This window comes from Astyanax mexicanus, chromosome 8 (assembly GCF_023375975.1).
Source record: "Astyanax mexicanus isolate ESR-SI-001 chromosome 8, AstMex3_surface, whole genome shotgun sequence".
NCBI classification, from domain to species: domain Eukaryota; kingdom Metazoa; phylum Chordata; class Actinopteri; order Characiformes; family Acestrorhamphidae; genus Astyanax; species Astyanax mexicanus.
In genome coordinates this window covers 40,417,975-40,434,844 of record NC_064415.1, presented here as the reverse complement: position 1 = coordinate 40,434,844, position 16,870 = coordinate 40,417,975, and the positions used below count along the sequence as shown (strand labels likewise).

The window sequence follows — 16,870 nt, the reverse complement described above, 5'->3', positions numbered from 1 at the left end:
ATTATGTTACTGATATAATGTTAACTTGACAGCATAACAATGAGCATTATTTGCTCTTTAAAGCGTCTAATTGACATCATTTACAATTTTCAGACCATGAAATTGAAATATTAACATATTTTTTAATATCCTACATAAACAAAAAAATATACATATATAAAAAAATGGGCCCTATTTTAGCGATCTTTGGGTAAGCCATCAAATGCATATCGCACAGTTTGATTTAGAGCGTGTAAAGGTGTGTCTTGGCTATCATAAAAATATGAGGATACGTTATGCGCAGCTTGAAATGCCCAAAAGGAAAGTACTAATTAACTAATACTAAAATTAATGTGAAATAAACCAATCAGTGTGTCTCTGACTTTGGCAGATTTGTATTTTAACAGCGCAGTGCTTCTGCGCTTCTTAGGAGAGGAAACTGACCTGCATGTACACACTGTGTCACACAAGGTGTGAAAACAGGTCATTTACAGAAAAAGCAATGTTATCTTACTCTTTATTCTGTTTATTATTGATGTAAAAGTTGGGTCTGTGCTGATGCGCATTGCAGAGTTCATATACTTTTTAACCAATAAATTTCCTTTTCCATGGCAAATTTTTATCACCATCGAATTTTTAAAACATCAGTGCAGACATAATACATAAGATGATAAACAAAAATTATTACAGTAGGTCTAAAATTAATCTGATAAAATTTAGATTTTTGATCTTCAATAATAAAATGTTCATCAGATCCTGAGAGCTCCATTGTGTAGGGTTAAATTAATGAATTAACTCTGAGCTGACGTTTTTGTAAGCTTAAAATAGATTTTCTCCATCAATATACGAAAACACAACGATTTGTAATTCAAATTTACATCACATTTTCAAAACTTTCTGGGTATTTTTCTAAAACTTATCCAGGCCTGTAAATTCCTATTTTCAAATTCCATGTCCATGTTCATTTCCATGTTTTTGTGCAAGGCACACCTGCATAGCCGAGACAGGAATTGACTATTGTCATGGTTTTAATCGGTCAGTGGAACACTTGTGTTTTACAATGCTAAGATAGCACACGCACATTCGCATTTAATAACATTACAATTAATTGATTAGGCCTAAAATAAACATTTTGAAACAACAGGGACACATTCCTTATATTCAGAATGTACAAATTCAGTCTGCAGGTTTTATTCACTGGGATTTTCTCTTTTTTTTCGAAAACAGGATTTTTTTTACTCGCCAGCGGCGGAGCTACTATTAGCACTTCATTTCAAAATTTCCAGCTTTTCTATTCTGTTTGTTCAAGTTGGTGAGAGTTACCTATGAAATGCAGAGAAGAGGCTGCTGGGAGAAAGCATGAGGGGCCCGCGGGGCAAAATGGTGCCGCCATCATTCACCCACTGCAGATAGCCTCGAGTCATATCAGCCATGCCAATGGCCCTCGCTGAACAGTACAGGAACTTGTAGCCATTCCTGCAACAGGAAAGAAAAAAAGTATGATGAGAAATCCTGGTGCAGCTACTTTGGAGTATTACAGCAGAGAAGGATCATAATGAAAGGATATTTTGGGCCATCTGCTAATGCAGGTCAAAAGACTATAAAGTATAATTAGATAAAATAAAAAAGAAGCTGTGATGGACTCACTCAGCCACAGAATGGTAGAGCTTAGCGATGCCCTGGTGTGTCCAGTCCTTCCCCAGCTGAGGCAGGATCTGCCCAAATACATCCGATCTGGAGGCAGACGCAAACGCAGACAGACACACAGACACACGCACACACAGACAGATATAGAAAGAGAGAAAAAAGAAAAGGAAAAAAAGAAGAAGAAGAAGAATCAGCATGGTGCTTATGCATAGGAGCCCTTTTTCAACTCCAGTTCCAAATATAGCCACAGAAGTGTGTTATATATTTTTTTTCCTTAAATTAACTTGAGTTGAAAAAACTGAAATCTTCCATCGGCAAAGCTCAAACCGTGTCGCCTGCTAATGAGGACCCTCTCCCTGTTTTTAACGTTTTATCTGCCACACAGGCTGGGTGGCAGTGAGGGAGAGGTGGATTTAAATTGGCTCATTATGGTGACATCGTCCTCTCGGTCCAAGCTGGGGGCCCCCGCTCACACCCCGCAGCCAAACTCCCGGCACGGCGGCGGCCGCCAGAGAGGCTCGTCAGGCACGCTGCTCGCAGAAATAATAAGCACCAGTCAAGTCAGTCACGCTTTTACGCTTCTTTTTTTTTTTTTGATGTTGCCCACCCACTGGTCCCAGTCCGGAGGCGGAGGACGTCCGTTTGCAAAGACGTCGCGATATTACGCCTGCCTTTGCGTTAATTAAAAGCAACCGAAGACAGACTGGTGCCCGGCTAATATTAGTGCCGTGGACGTACCAAACCCACAGTGCTATTCAAATAGACAGGTTCCATTTGTTGAAGTAGAAGCTAGAGATACTAGAGTGGGCTGTGATTTAGCGAATTTGCCATTGCAATACAGGGATCGTTAGTGGAATGTTGTTGGGCAGCACACATTCAAACCCTTTTTTACTGGTTTAAGTCTCAAAGGCTGGCTTTCTCGTGCCAGATAAAGCTAGTGTGAAGCCATTATAGCTTGTTATTGGCAGTAGTGAGTGAGCCGTTAGCACACAACGAATCGTAACTGCACATTCCTACAAGCTGAACACTTTTTTGCTTTCAATGAAGAGGCATTCAGAAAGTCTAACTGTGAAAAATTCAGGACTTCTTCTGCAGCTGCTCCTGGCTGGAGCTTTAAAGTGTTAGCGTACTGAAGCTAACTGTTGCTTTTCCATAGATATCAACAATATCACGGGCATTAAAATGGGGGCTGTCAACATTAACATGTTATCATCTACAGCTACTCTGAAAACTTTTTTTCTAATGCAAATTATTCTGGTGACAGATAAACAGAACCTGGTGATGCATAAGCAGTTTTATTTTGAAATATAACACAGCAATGCTTACTTGCAATGAGTTCAGAAGTTAAGATTATACTTTTTCTTTATGTTGAAGTTTATGCTCTCTCGCTCTCCCTTTCTGTCTCGGTCACAGGCACACACACGTATTATGATTCTAGGTTTCCTCTTTTTGAAGTATTGAAGGTGGATTAGCGTTTATTTTGCCATTAAAACTCTCAGTTAAACTTAGTACTGAATTGTTCGCACTATAGGGCACACTTAAAATGCTTTAATTTTCCCAAAAATCGACACTGTGTCTTATAATCTGGCGCGCCTTATTTTGGAATTTTACCTGCATTATACAGGTTAGCAGCATTAACCACTAACCACACTAAGCAATAACTCTTTTGCCATTTAGAGGTGAGTATTATTGGCCTGAAGCCTGCTTCAACCCCAGTTTACACTGCTGGAGCAGCATTAGCATTAGGCACCAACCACAGTGCAAGCGTTTCTGTTGTTCAGAGGCGAGTATATGGAGCTGTAGCTCAGGGTTCCTCTGCGTAGCACTTTCGGGTGGCATTAGCCGCTAACTGCTAGCGGTGAGCTGCTAACGTGCCAGCTTTAGTGGAAATCTGGAAATCTAAGCTTACTGTGAATCAACAGAAGCATAAGGAATTTTCAGGAGAGAAGTCTATGTAGATTTACATCCAACACTCGTTTGACTTGTCTGACTCATCTGATTTTTTTTTAATTTATTTATTTTTTTCTTAAATAACAGTTTTCTTTACTTAGCTTAGCCTTACAGGTATCGCTACTAGGGGGGAATTTAGCGGGAAAACATGGCAACACCCCTGTTCCTACTACTACTTACTATTGTCACATAAAATGCGCCTTATAATCGAGTGTGCCTTATGTATGAAAATACACCAGAAAATAAATGTTTATTGATAGCGTGCCTTATAATCTGGTGCACCTTATAGTGCGAAAAATACAGTAATTCTTTTTTTTTTTTTTTTTTTACAGAATATTGTTGTGATAAATACAATTATTTTTAGGGAGCTGGCACCAATAATACAAATCTAAGTGTTTCTAACACTGATTATTTTTATTTACATTTGAATACCCGATATCAAAAGCTTAGTTTTAAGGAAGAAGTGTGATAAATTGTGACTAATCGCACAATTCTACTGTGATTGTAATTTATTTTTTTAATTGATTGACACCACTAATAAAAATATGTGTTTATTATGCGATCTGTTAAGGGTGGCACTCGTTTGGCAGTCCTGCAGAGGCAAAAATCTGTGAGATATTCCAAAACAGAGAGAACAGAGTTGCTGAAGAACATACTTCGTGATGGTGCCATCAATGTCCGAGATAATGACTTTGTCATCCCAGTTCCACAGGTAGATGGTTCCCTCACAGCGACATGTGCCCTGGTACTGGGTGGTTATGCTGAACATCACGTCGTTAGGTCCCTCTTTAAGCTTCAGGCTGGCCTGGGAGATGCAGAGAGACACTAAACTTACTCACCGAACTTCTACATCATTTTGTAGCTCACCATCATATCAGCTGTGCGTCATTCATAATCATTCATAGCGTAGCAAGGAATAGCAAGGTGTGTCATCAAAGACATCACATACTAGATATGCATAATGTGATCTATAAAATGCAGTTAGGAAATCGTGTGCTTAGTCATCTCTGTTTAATGCAGGTGAACTGGAAGCGTCTCATCAAAGCAACTCCATTAAAAAACATTACAGTTCTACAGGTGCATTTATTTCTTTCTCACAAATCAATTATAGAAATTGTTCCATGTTTGACACTGCATGAATGTTAAAGGAACAATCAGAGTAATAAAGGCAAGTGATTGTGTGAAATGGGTACAGGAGTCTAATTTCCTAATTTCCTAACACTAGGTAGAGTTTTCTGCCTCACCTGCTCCTACACAGACGCAAAGCTCACACGGGTTGCCAGAGTGACACACCGTGGCAAGCATTGACAAGTCTTACTCTGTAGCTAAGCAGTGAATATATATATACACATTTTAAATGTCCACAATGCACATCTCTACTATGCTTGCGGATGTGATAAATTGCCCAGCAATGGTTAGTAACCTTACTGAAGCTCAGTGATTACCTGCTCAGCAGAAAATTAGCCAACTTGCCCATTTCAATGGCTTCAGCACACTGTTTGCATGCTGTGGTCTATACTTGCCAACCCTGAGTGTGACAATGGGACTGAGGAAATGGTAGTGAGCAGATTCAGAGGCTAAATCTCGCACAGGTTTCTGTGACGTTCTGTGCACTTCCAGTAAATGTTAGTTACTGAAGTAAATGTATGACTAACGGTTTGTCTAAAACTGCACTGGTGAGGTAATTGTTTGTATAAAATTTCAAAGTGCACTACTGTGTTAAATGTCTAGAATTGCACTGCTGAAGTACATTTATCATTAGAATAGCACTAATGCTGAGGTAAATGTGTAAACTGAGTAGCACTGCTGAATTAGATGTATTGTGCTTTTTTGTTTTGACAGCTGGGATATTAAAATGTTACACATTTAATACATTTTTTTACATATAGTTGTAGCTTTGTAATAACTTTTTTGTTTAAAGCTAGTTTGTTTAAATCTATTGATTATGTGTTTACTGGTTAAAAAAAACAGTGGACAAAATAATGAAATTCTGTGGAAAAAAAGGTGTTTGGCTTCAGCCAAATGTTACATTTTTTCGGGTTTCAGTGAAAAAAACAAATAATTTTGGTGAATCTTTAAAATAAACAGTACCTAGGCATTAAAACACACACCCATGTGTTATTATCTTTACCTGCATTCACTCTGAAAATCTACAAATTTTTTGAGAGTACGCAAACTTTTTTTTGCATAAGGCTGTATGTTATACATCTTCTAACATCTGATGTTTCAAAAGTAAGGCTTAAAAAGAGCCTAATATAACTTTCTCAATTGTTTTTTTTTTCAGGGGTCTTTAAAGCCAGCAGGGGGTGCTCTAATGCAAAAGAAAAACATGTACATGGTTTCTGTGCTGCACATTAAATGATTGAAGTGAAAGCTTATAGGATGGCTTGTAACAACACTGAGCCTTTAATGGGGGATTAGAGGAGCATGTAATTCTATGCAGGACTCCTGTAGACTCATCTGTGAACATATTGATTAGTAAAGGACTTAAAGGCATTTCAACACCACTTACACAAGACATAAAGAAACAGAGAGAGAGAGAGAGAGAGAGAGAGAGAGAGAGAGAGAGAGAGAGAGAGACTACAGCAAATAAGCTACCTGCTTTCATAACCCGCTACCATGTCACATTAGTGAAGCAGGGGGGCTGAATCACACTTACTATCTGGTCGGAGGAGAGGCGCAGGGACTTGCGGTAAGAGTGTGTGCTGGGCTGGGGCTGGGGCTCCGTCTGGGCTGAGCGCTCTAGAGAGGCAGCAGCTGCACTCACCTCCTTCCCCTCCTCATCACTGGATGAGTCTCTGGTCTCCCCTCTGAGCACACAGAGAGAGAGAGAGTATACACACAGTAAGTGAACCACACCTACTCCCTGTTCATCATTTAGACAAGAACACGAGAGATTAAGAGCAAGAAAGCAAGAGAGGCTAGCTCTCATTTAACTCTTGTGCGGCAGATGCATCACTCTGGTGGGAAAACTGCAGTCAGCAGCTAAGGAAATAGCTACAGTCAGTGAGCAAAGATCTGAGAGGAGGTCTTTACTGCAAGCAACAGTACGGTTTCTTTTCACACAGTATAGTTTATCACAGGTCACAGTTTTTGGTCTACATTAGGTTGACCCTCCATTCACAGAATTAGCACCTTAACCACAACCACTGAAATGATGCGATGACTCACGTGCGGGCGTGGCTTTCCAAGGAAAGGGAGGTGCCACTGTCTTCTAGTTGCGCTTCCTTCATCTCCAGCTTTCCTGTGCTCTCAGACTGCAGAACAAAACACACCAGAAAAAAGAAGTGAATCTCATTAAACAACCAATAAAAAGGACACTGCAACAAACGATAAAAAAAAATCTAATTTACCTCATCTCATTTTTCCAGCCAATTTGTGACAAATTTAATCAAAATGCATGATTTAAAAAAGCCTGAACTACATACACATCACACCTTTTCACATGTACACTGCCAGCTAGGGCTAGGAAAAAAATCTTATATGGATATGCTTAGAAGAAATGGCAATTTATATTGTGTGATAGGATAAAACCATGATGAAAAAAGGATAATGAGAATTCATGTTTATTTATAACAATAATTGTAACACTGCTGTCACATACATCTGGAAAAAATTAAGAGACCACTTAAAAAGGCGAGTTTCTTTAAATTTTACCAAATTGAAAACTTCTAAGGGTTATTTTTCAACAAATATTGATTTCTGAACTTTATGAATATTAACCTTTTGTTTTCTTTACAATATTTGAGGTCTGAAAGCTCTTCATCTTTTTGTTATTTCAGCCATTTCTCATTTTCTGCAAATAAATGCTCTAAATGATAATATTTCTATTTGGAATTTGGGAGAAATGCTGTCTGTAGTTTATAGAATAAAACAACAATGATAATTTTACTCAAATATATACCTAAAAATAGCAAAATCAGAAAAACTGATTCAGAAACTGAAGTGGTCTCTTAATTTTTTCCAGAGCTGTATGTTAAGAGGAAATTGCCTAAATAAACAAGTGATTAATTGAGAAATAAATCAACACAGTAGTTTGTTTACACTTATAAAATTACAGGTGCATTTTTTTTAAAACACTTAAGAAATAAATTGGGGAAAAAAGTCTCTATAGTTTTTGCCATTTATAATTTGTTTGAAATATTGTGAGAAACTCAAATCGTAAAGCCAGAATCGTACATCTAACTGTGAGCAGAGTGCATCGTACACCTCTAGCAAATTACATACCTAATTAATTTAATCACCCAATGAGTCCAACTGATTCATAACAGACACAATCTTGGTGGAGAAGAGAAGTCAAATGTTTTGAGGATTTGAATTTTTTTGTTTCATCACAGCATAATCTCCTCATTAAATATACAATAACTCTACTGTTAGGAGTACATATAAAGCATTAAGGATTCAAATTAAGGCTTTGATTACTATTGGTTTTACTTTGTCCCACAAAATTACACAATATTATGAAGGAATCTGACTTTATTAGCAGTAAAACAGCTAAAACATTTATACAATAGACCTTAAAAAGAAATAACTGTAACATGGCTTTCTTTTCAAAAATAAACACTATAAATGGTCATGAAATACTCAATGTTTAAGTATTAAAAGAGATATTTCTCTAAATACAAGCTTAATATCAGTTTATAATATGTTATTGTTGAAGCCGTTAGAGGCATTCTCTCTCCAGTTTACAAATACAGTTCTGCTTTAAAATTAACATATAAGCTAAAGTATTAATATTTAAACAGGGCTATAGTTACTGATGAACCGGTATTCTGTCCAGCGCTATCTGACACATTATTTCCTTCCAAGTAACCACACTAAAAGATAACTTAAAGTAAACTGACCTGTATGAAAACATGATATACTGTACCTTTTACATACCTTTAACAAATATCCAATACAAACAAAGAAGTTCAAATACTGAATATATTTGAACAGGAAAAAACTAAGCTTGATTTTTTTGCTGAATGTAACAAATTCTGCAAAACTGTTTCCAACATTTTCTAGCTGATGCCACAACACAAAGGCAATCAGTCTCTCGGCAGCCGAATGACATGACCCATCAACTGCATATCACAGAACTCTCCAGTGAGTGATTACACGTCCGAATCGGCTCGTCCTTAAGCATGTGACGGACATTCAGTACGTTATTGATGAAAGTCCCCGGAGTAATGAGCTGCTTGCCCTGCCTCTATCAGTCAGCACTGATCCACTGCATCTGCGAGGCTTCACACTACACCACAGACTCCTAATTATAGGCCTGCAGAATGACAGGAGAGGAGTCGTCGGGCAGTGTGATGTACAAGCGACTGGCGAGGCTTTAGAGAGAATAAAAGAACTTCAGAGGCTGCGGATCTTTGCTAACAAAGACATCGCTCATCCTTTTGTACCAGTAATTACAGAAGCGCTGCTGTCGCTTCTAGTTTGCCAGCGTTTAAAGACCCGAGAGGTCAACTGAACGCACGGAGATTAAGGGCCGTTTAATAGCTTTGTGGACGCACACTGTGAAAACCAAGGCCTGTTGTGTCAGAAAGAGAAGTAATTAATCACTGTTTAATCAAGTTGTGTGGAGCACATTTGCATAGCTTTCATGAGACATGATATCAATTATCCTTAGCATTACCTGTTTTATGGTGCTGTCTGCTCTTTTACGCCAGAACCACCAGCGGCCTGACTTCTTGGGCATCCTCTCCTTAACCCAGGCTTCCTCTGTAGCTTTGGGTAGGTTTTTCTGGAAAGCCTGCAAGCTTAAAATCAAGGGTGCAGCCAAGGCCCAGTTGTAGTATCTGTGGGAAGAAAAATAACAATGCAAAGTGTGACTAAATATTAATAAAAGCATAGTTTTTAGTATACAACAATTCTGTCCATATGTACAAAAGCCTAGCTGTAATAGTTGTGAATTTTAGTCAGGCAGGTGCTTAGCCACATACTGAAATCTAGCAAGGTTCAGCAAGGCAGCAGGCTGACACCATCTTTAGATGTTTAGTCACTAGAAGCAGATTTATATTGATTTCAGTTTAATATTCTATGTTTTATCTCGTGAGACCATTCTTTTTGTTAAGCACCATTCTGGCTGGAGTGATCAGTTAAGCATGGCTTGAGCACAAAAGATGGCAGCTAGAGTTAGAACTGCAGGGGAGTTTCTGTAAATATGTAAATAATTTTCTTCTGTATTTTCAATCCCTGCTGCATGTGTTTATTAAACTAGTATATTTTAGACTGTTTTAACTTGTTTTCTAGTGTTAATATTGCCTGTCCTTTTTAATGTAAGACCTGACTGGCTGAATCTACAGTAAGCTTAGCGGGTTAGCTGATTAGCTGGGTAAGCGAAACCCCCATTAGCTGGATTTCCAAGCACCAAACACAGCTGGGGCGCTAAACTAACCCCCGCCGGTGCACTAGCAGCGTCAGGCGGCCGTACAGTGTAACAGGTTTAACAGTGTAACAGGTTTTTGTTAGCCAGAATAACTGCAGATTAACCTGTAGCTGAGTGATTTTATGTGTAAATAATTATGAATTATGATCGTGTTCTTTATGAAGCGCTGTTACTAATTTAAATCATTTTGTCCCCAAAGACAAACGTGATTACCGGCCAAGTAAGAGGCTCTCTTAACAGGGAGCTGAACTCCACTCAGACTTGCAGATTTTTTCTTTAAATTTAATAAAGTTTTCTCTCTTTACATCATTAATTTAGCTTGTTGTGTTTTTATTATCACTGTGCTTATTATAATATCATATGTGAACTAGTGAGTATGGGTAAATTTGACACTTTTTTATTTGCAAATAAATAAGAAATTTTATGTAACTAAAATGTCAATATATATGTTCATGCAGCGCTGTTGAAAACGATGGCTTCCAAAGCCTCATTAATCTTCATGTTTTACCCACATTTGAGTAAAGTGATCATTCAAACCTGTATAGAGATGTGAAGCAGGTGTCGCAATGAACTAAGCTACATTAAAGGATATTAAAAAGAAAGAATGTTACTGTTGTGTTAAGTCTTCAAAATATAAACACTATTTTTTAATAATGGAAGTTTGAGTGTTCCTTGTAGAATTACAACATTTCATATTCAAACTACAATTTTATTGTAACTGAAATTTAACTAAATTAATTGATTCTGAATTAAATCGGAATCGAATCGCCCTGGAAAATCAGTGGCGATACCCTCCCACAGTGGAGGTAGCTACTGAAACTAAGAAGCAGCACTGCATTGTTAATCAATCAATCCTCTTCACCATAAAAATTCTTACCTATTTGCTATTTTCACAACCAAATTGGGGTTGTCTATAATGGCTGGATTTTCTGCAAATTCATGATAGGTGATGATATGCTCCATAAACTTCTCTAGAATAGGAGACACACACAAAAAAGCACCATGTTAACCATTTACACATACTTATTTTTCAGCTTGTTGCAAATCACCAATACAGTAAACGATCATGGTGTGTGTAAAGGTCACCTTTGGATATCTCAGCATTCTCACTGAGGCCTCCGCACAGAGAGAGCGTGACATCAGGCAGGTCGGAGGCGGAGTCAGATAGGCATTCGGTGCCGCTGTCGGCCGCAGCACTGCCCACAGACTGGGGGGACTGAGAACCTGAGTGAGTCCCTGAATCTATCCAGTGCTTGGAGGCGGCTTCAGACTCACTGTACATAAACACAAGCAAACAAACAAACACACAATGTCAAAATCAATGTCTTCACCTCAGTCAGGCTCTAGGAAATATCCATGCAGGGATTATCTTGGCTAGCTGTGTCCAAAGGGCAGCTAGTAGCAGCACCAGTAAGAAAGGCTGACCCAGCAATACCCAGAGGAATGCTGCACAATAAAGCTCTTAGCTGTTACCTCATTTCAGTGCGAGGAAAAGGAGTGACATGGCATTCTGGGAAAAACACAATGTGATTATCTTTTCTGTGTACCTCTTCGGGAAGTAGCGTGCAGCCACATCAGGTTCAAGTACATTCAGGTCATCTAGGTATATATCCTCAGGGCCCTGGTGCTGGCTCCGCTTTGGGACTCCTAAACAAAAATAGCAGAAGCAGCTCAGTTACTAAAGGAAACATTAACAAGAACAGCTCAGTAGGCTCCTCCACTGGAGGCTTTCTCTCCAGTGTCAGAAACAGTATGCTGCCACAGCAACTCATTTAAAGATACAAAAAAGTATAGGAAAAACTTAAAGAACAAGCATAAATATCATATAAAACAATGGTTATATACAGTGGTGCTTAAACCCCTTAGAACTTTCTAGATTTCGAAATATACATATGACCTAAAACATAATCAGATTTTTACACATCCTAAAAGTAGATAAAGAGAACCTAGTTGAAAAATGAGACAAAAAAAATATACAAAATGACCCAAAAATAAATTTGTGTGAGTGGCAAAATAAAGTCAGTTGTTTTCAATTGTTGGAATGGCAATCAGGTGTAAGTGGGCACCCTGTTTTATTTAAAGAACAGAAATCTAACAAAGTCTGCTTATTACGAACAACGAGATTTCTTATGGGCTAATGTTAAATGTTCATGAGTCCATCAACAGAACACCAATAAAAACATCAATGGTTTGAATGGCAGGGTTGCAAGGAGAAAGCTATTGCTCTCCAAAAGGAACATTGGTTTCTCTGTGTGCCTCCTGATCGCTTTCCCCAGGGGTGCCGTCACAATACAGACATTTTATCTTTTTAATCTAAAATATCTGAAAACGCTGCTCATTTCTGAAGTGTTTATTAGTTGGCCTCCCACAGACTAAAAACTGCAGCGTCATCGCTCTCCGGTGAGAATCCATGATTAATTGTGGAAAAATAATAATAATCTTTCCTATAAAGTTTCTTCGGTGATCTATTTAGTGCATTATTTCTCAATTTTCAATCACAAACCCGCGTTCTGAAGAATAATCCAGTGTCCGTCAGTGTGTGAGTTTCTCTGTGGCTGTATGCATGGGCTTGTAAACAAATTAGACTTTTTTTGGTTTAAATGAAAATGTTTGGAGAAAAGAAAACATTGCATTCCAGCATAAGAATCGTATTCCATCTGTGAAACATGGTGGTAGTATCATTATGGTTTGGGTCTGTTTTGCTGCATCTGGGCCAGGAGAGCTTGCATTCATTGATGGAACAATGAATGATATCAGCAAGTTCACTGTAGAAGTGGGTAATATGGCCCCAAAATAAAATACAATATTTCAGGTGAATTCTGCAATAATATTTTTGGAATATTATTAAATTCACCTTTACTGTTTTAAAATTTCAGGATTATACTACTGGAATACAACGTTAATGTCCAGTAGAAGCATTCGGTTGAAGCAAACATCTGTAAACCTCTGTCTTTTGTACATTACAAATACTTGCATAAAAATGTAGTTGTTTTTCAGTTTTTCAGCTGTTTTTATGATGCATATTCTATGTAGGTTATTCTGATCTTGAGTTAAGAAGCTGCAAGTGTTGCTTGTCTGTTTGTACAGACAATCCTAACAATCCTAATCACCTGCCACAATCATTACCACCCACTGTGTTGCCCAGTGATGGTGGTATTACCTTTCATGGTGTGTTCCCAGTATACACACACACACACACCACTGCGGATCGAGGAATATTAGATCCCATACGTTTGGCGCCCACTATCAGACTTCTCTCAAACTCTGATAATTCATGTGGTCTTGCCATGAGCATGTTGCCCAGTGTTCAACTGTACACACAAGATAACACCTCACTTATGCACCTATACAATCTTAAGTCATTCCCTGAGGAAGCACTTTCTGGAACGTCAGTGTCAAAAGAAATAGGTTCTGCAATATTTCAGACATTTAATTGAAGTTGCAAACAAGAACTCAACCCACCTTTCTTCTTGGAAGGGGAATCAGTCTTGGGGCAAATGTCTCCCATTTCTCCACCCATTACAGCAGCAGCACTAGCAATAGCAGGAGCAGCAATATGTGGGTCTGATGGGGTGGAGGTGGCCACAGCCTCACCAGGGAGCACCTCCAGACAGTCAGAGATAGAGGTTAGAGGATTGATAGGGGTGACTGGAGTGCGGGGTTCAGGCTTGACAATGGTGCACACAGCAGGTGCAGATTGCATAGGAGCTGGTCCTCGCTGTCCATCAACATCAGGGTCCATGGCCTCAGAGCTCAGAATCACTCTGAAGTGAGTGTTCTCCGTCGGCGTTATGGTCACGGTCTTCGGCAACTCTGTCTTTTCCTTCTTTGCCACCTGGAAAATTATTTGATTGAGGCAAGAAAGCTGAGAGTTATTTTATTCTATGTATTTGCACGTCTAAATAATACTTTTTTTTTTATATAAGTTACTGGTTTTAGATTTGTAGGTGAGGAATTGATGGCCTTAGTCTTAGCCTTAGTCTATGGGCTCACACTTACCCTGGGTTCTGGGAACTCTCCCCATGTCCACTGCATGTGAGATTCCATTTTAAGCAAGGACTCTGAGGGTCTGATCACCAGCTCAGAGTCACTCTTGGGGGAGAAGGCTGCCGACATGGTATGGCTTTAGGAGTCGCAGATAAAAAGAAAGAATACAAAACACTTTAATCATGTTCAGAAACACACAAAACAGTTAACACATATTGTGAGAATTCTGCCAAATTTGTGATATGGTTTACAAAAAGTTACAAAATCTCTTATTATACCATTTGCTCTCCAGTACTTTTTGTACAACATTGCTTTTTTTAAATGGAAACGTCCAAACGGCAATAAAACAAGCGATTAAATGTCCAAATTTAAAGCAGCTGGGTTTGATGGCCAGAACGTTGAAATGAAGTTCAACGTGGCCAGAAATCGTGATTCCTGATATTATAATGGATGCCAGGAAAGTACACTAAGTCTATAAAACCTGTGGGGCAATGACATTACATGGATTTTTTCTTTTTTTTTTAATTCCAACTCACCTGACCAATTAATGAACTCAATGTCCTAACTGAACAAACAGCCCTTGATCTGAAATAGTGTGTGTTCCGCAGTAGGAAAACACTAAAACAAGCAGTACTCAAGGATCGACACTAAGAAACATTTTGATGCCTTGACTTCAGTTGGTTCGGCCATGGATGTGAAGAGACACTCATCTCAAAAGACGAGATGAGACATGATATTTGGTTCACAATTAAAGAAAGAAACAAGGTTTTAACATATATTTATATAACAATTACTTTGTCTAGCCTCAAATATGTTAACAGTTTTGGTACCTTAAGGAGCATCTGTCCCTCAGATAAAGTTAATAATATATCTTTGTTAAAGAAAAAAACTTGTCATTCTCAGGGACCGAAAAAGTCCTAAAGTCTTATTTTTCATGTTTAACTGTTATAGTAGGATAGAGTTCAGTTTGTTAAGGCTCTAATTGTTCTATTATTTTGTACATGACTGTTCCTGTATTTTTTTATTATTTATTTTGTTATGGGCACACTGCTGCTACCAAAAAAAGCCCCTAGATAGCATTACAAATATATCTTAAGTAAATTATTTAAATTTGACCTTGCCTAATGTGGTGTATTACAGATCACTTGTATCACTTTGCATCACTTATATCAAGCCCACCTTTTGAAAATAAGATATTGTAAATTTGATGAATCAAACCAATGAATGACCATAGACTGATCTAAAACTGGCACAGGCCTCTCTGCTGTAAAAAAAGACAAAAGAAAATCGAGAATCGAATCGAATCGTGACCCTAAAATCGGAAATAAAATCAAATCGAGGATTTAGAGAATCGTGACAGCCCTAGTTTTCACCTGTGTCTCGACTTTAAAAAGGGCTACCTTTATAAAGAGTTTATAAATTGTGTACCATTAGTTTATTAATGGTTAATAATTATAATAATTTATAGAATAAAACCACAATGTTGATTTTACTCAAACATATACCTATAAATTACAACAGTTTAAAAGCAACTATATAAACATATATATATATGTGTGTGTGTATATATATATATATATATATATATATATATATATATATATATATATATATATATATATATATATATATATATACACACACACATATATATATATATATATATATATATATATATATATATATATATATATATATATATAAAAATCAAACCAATGAATGACCATAGACTAATCAAAAACTGGCATAGGCCTCTCTGCTGTAAATTAAAAAAAAAAGTAAAAAGAAAATCAAGAATCGAATCGTGACCCTAAAATCGGAAATAAAATCGAATTGAGGATTTAGAGAAACGTGACACCCCTAATATATATATATATATATATATATATATATATATATATATATATATATATATATATTACTTTTAACATTAAAAGTAATATATAATAATATATATGTAATATTTAAACTATAGTAATAATTAATAACTGTTTCCTATGTATGGATGCCTGTGCGTTTGGCTTATAAGAATACTTACTTGTCTGCATGAGACCAGTCTCCATCTGAATAAGGGTAGTTCTCTGGTGAATGGCGAACTGGTGGTAGTCTGGGTTCAACCTCCTTCAATGTGTTGATAGAAGACGATCTAAAACAATAATAATGGAAGAAGGAATAATTTTAAAAGACTCAGACTCAAAACACAAAGACAGTTTAAGAGAACTGGAGTATAAATTGAGCTCTCACCTTGAGCAGGGAGTGATCTCTTCGTCTGAGCTCATGTCCATTTCAAAAATTTCCTCAGCAGGGGCCGAAGCACCGATGGAGGCAGGCGGGGTCATCTCCTCCCGCCGAGAGTCACCTTTATGCTTCTTTCTTCGCCTTTTCTTCTTTTTGCCCGTGCTAGTGCTAGCCACGGGGGGATCCTCGGGGTCCTGGGGGTCATTGTCTTGGTCCTGATCCCCAGTATGGTCCCCTCCGATCCAGAACTTGTGAATTTCAGTGGGGATAGGAGAAGTGGCCAGGTGAGCTGGTACTACCTCCTGAGTGGTGGACAGAAGAACGTTTTTCAGATAAAGAACAAAAACACCTCAAAACACGTACATAAGAAGTGGATCACTATCTGAATTGGTATATCTAAAAAAGTGGTTCCTTAAAACAAATAACATAGATTATAGGGCTAGATAGTGGCTAGATAGAAGCCACTTATTTCTTAAATCGATTTGATTCTGATTCATATGGTCCTAAAATATATGAACATTGATTCATTTATGGATATTTCTGTTACAAGAATAGGTCCTATTTGAATATACTGCAGAGCTTGAAAGCCCTAAAAAGTATATAAAGAGAACCCAGTTAAACAAACTGGACAAAAATATTATACTTTTACATTTATTGACGAAAATGATACAATATTACATATTTGTGAGTGGT

General features: G+C 37.7%; 1 protein-coding gene across 1 annotated transcript in view; it reads right to left on the bottom strand.

The window, feature by feature from the left end:
• lpin2 (lipin 2) overlaps positions 1–16,870 on the bottom strand; it is a 50,033-nt gene that overhangs the window by 8,863 nt on the left and 24,300 nt on the right. Inside the window, exons 4-16 of the mRNA XM_007260170.4 lie at positions 16,184–16,479; positions 15,978–16,085; positions 13,952–14,075; positions 13,415–13,787; positions 11,500–11,599; positions 11,039–11,226; positions 10,830–10,923; positions 9,200–9,362; positions 6,748–6,833; positions 6,236–6,386; positions 4,233–4,381; positions 1,627–1,713; positions 1,303–1,455 (exon numbers count right to left, since the gene is read on the bottom strand). Of these exons, the coding sequence (XP_007260232.3) occupies positions 1,303–1,455; positions 1,627–1,713; positions 4,233–4,381; positions 6,236–6,386; positions 6,748–6,833; positions 9,200–9,362; positions 10,830–10,923; positions 11,039–11,226; positions 11,500–11,599; positions 13,415–13,787; positions 13,952–14,075; positions 15,978–16,085; positions 16,184–16,479 (2,072 nt within the window). The remainder of the gene's footprint in view (positions 1–1,302; positions 1,456–1,626; positions 1,714–4,232; positions 4,382–6,235; positions 6,387–6,747; positions 6,834–9,199; positions 9,363–10,829; positions 10,924–11,038; positions 11,227–11,499; positions 11,600–13,414; positions 13,788–13,951; positions 14,076–15,977; positions 16,086–16,183; positions 16,480–16,870) is intronic.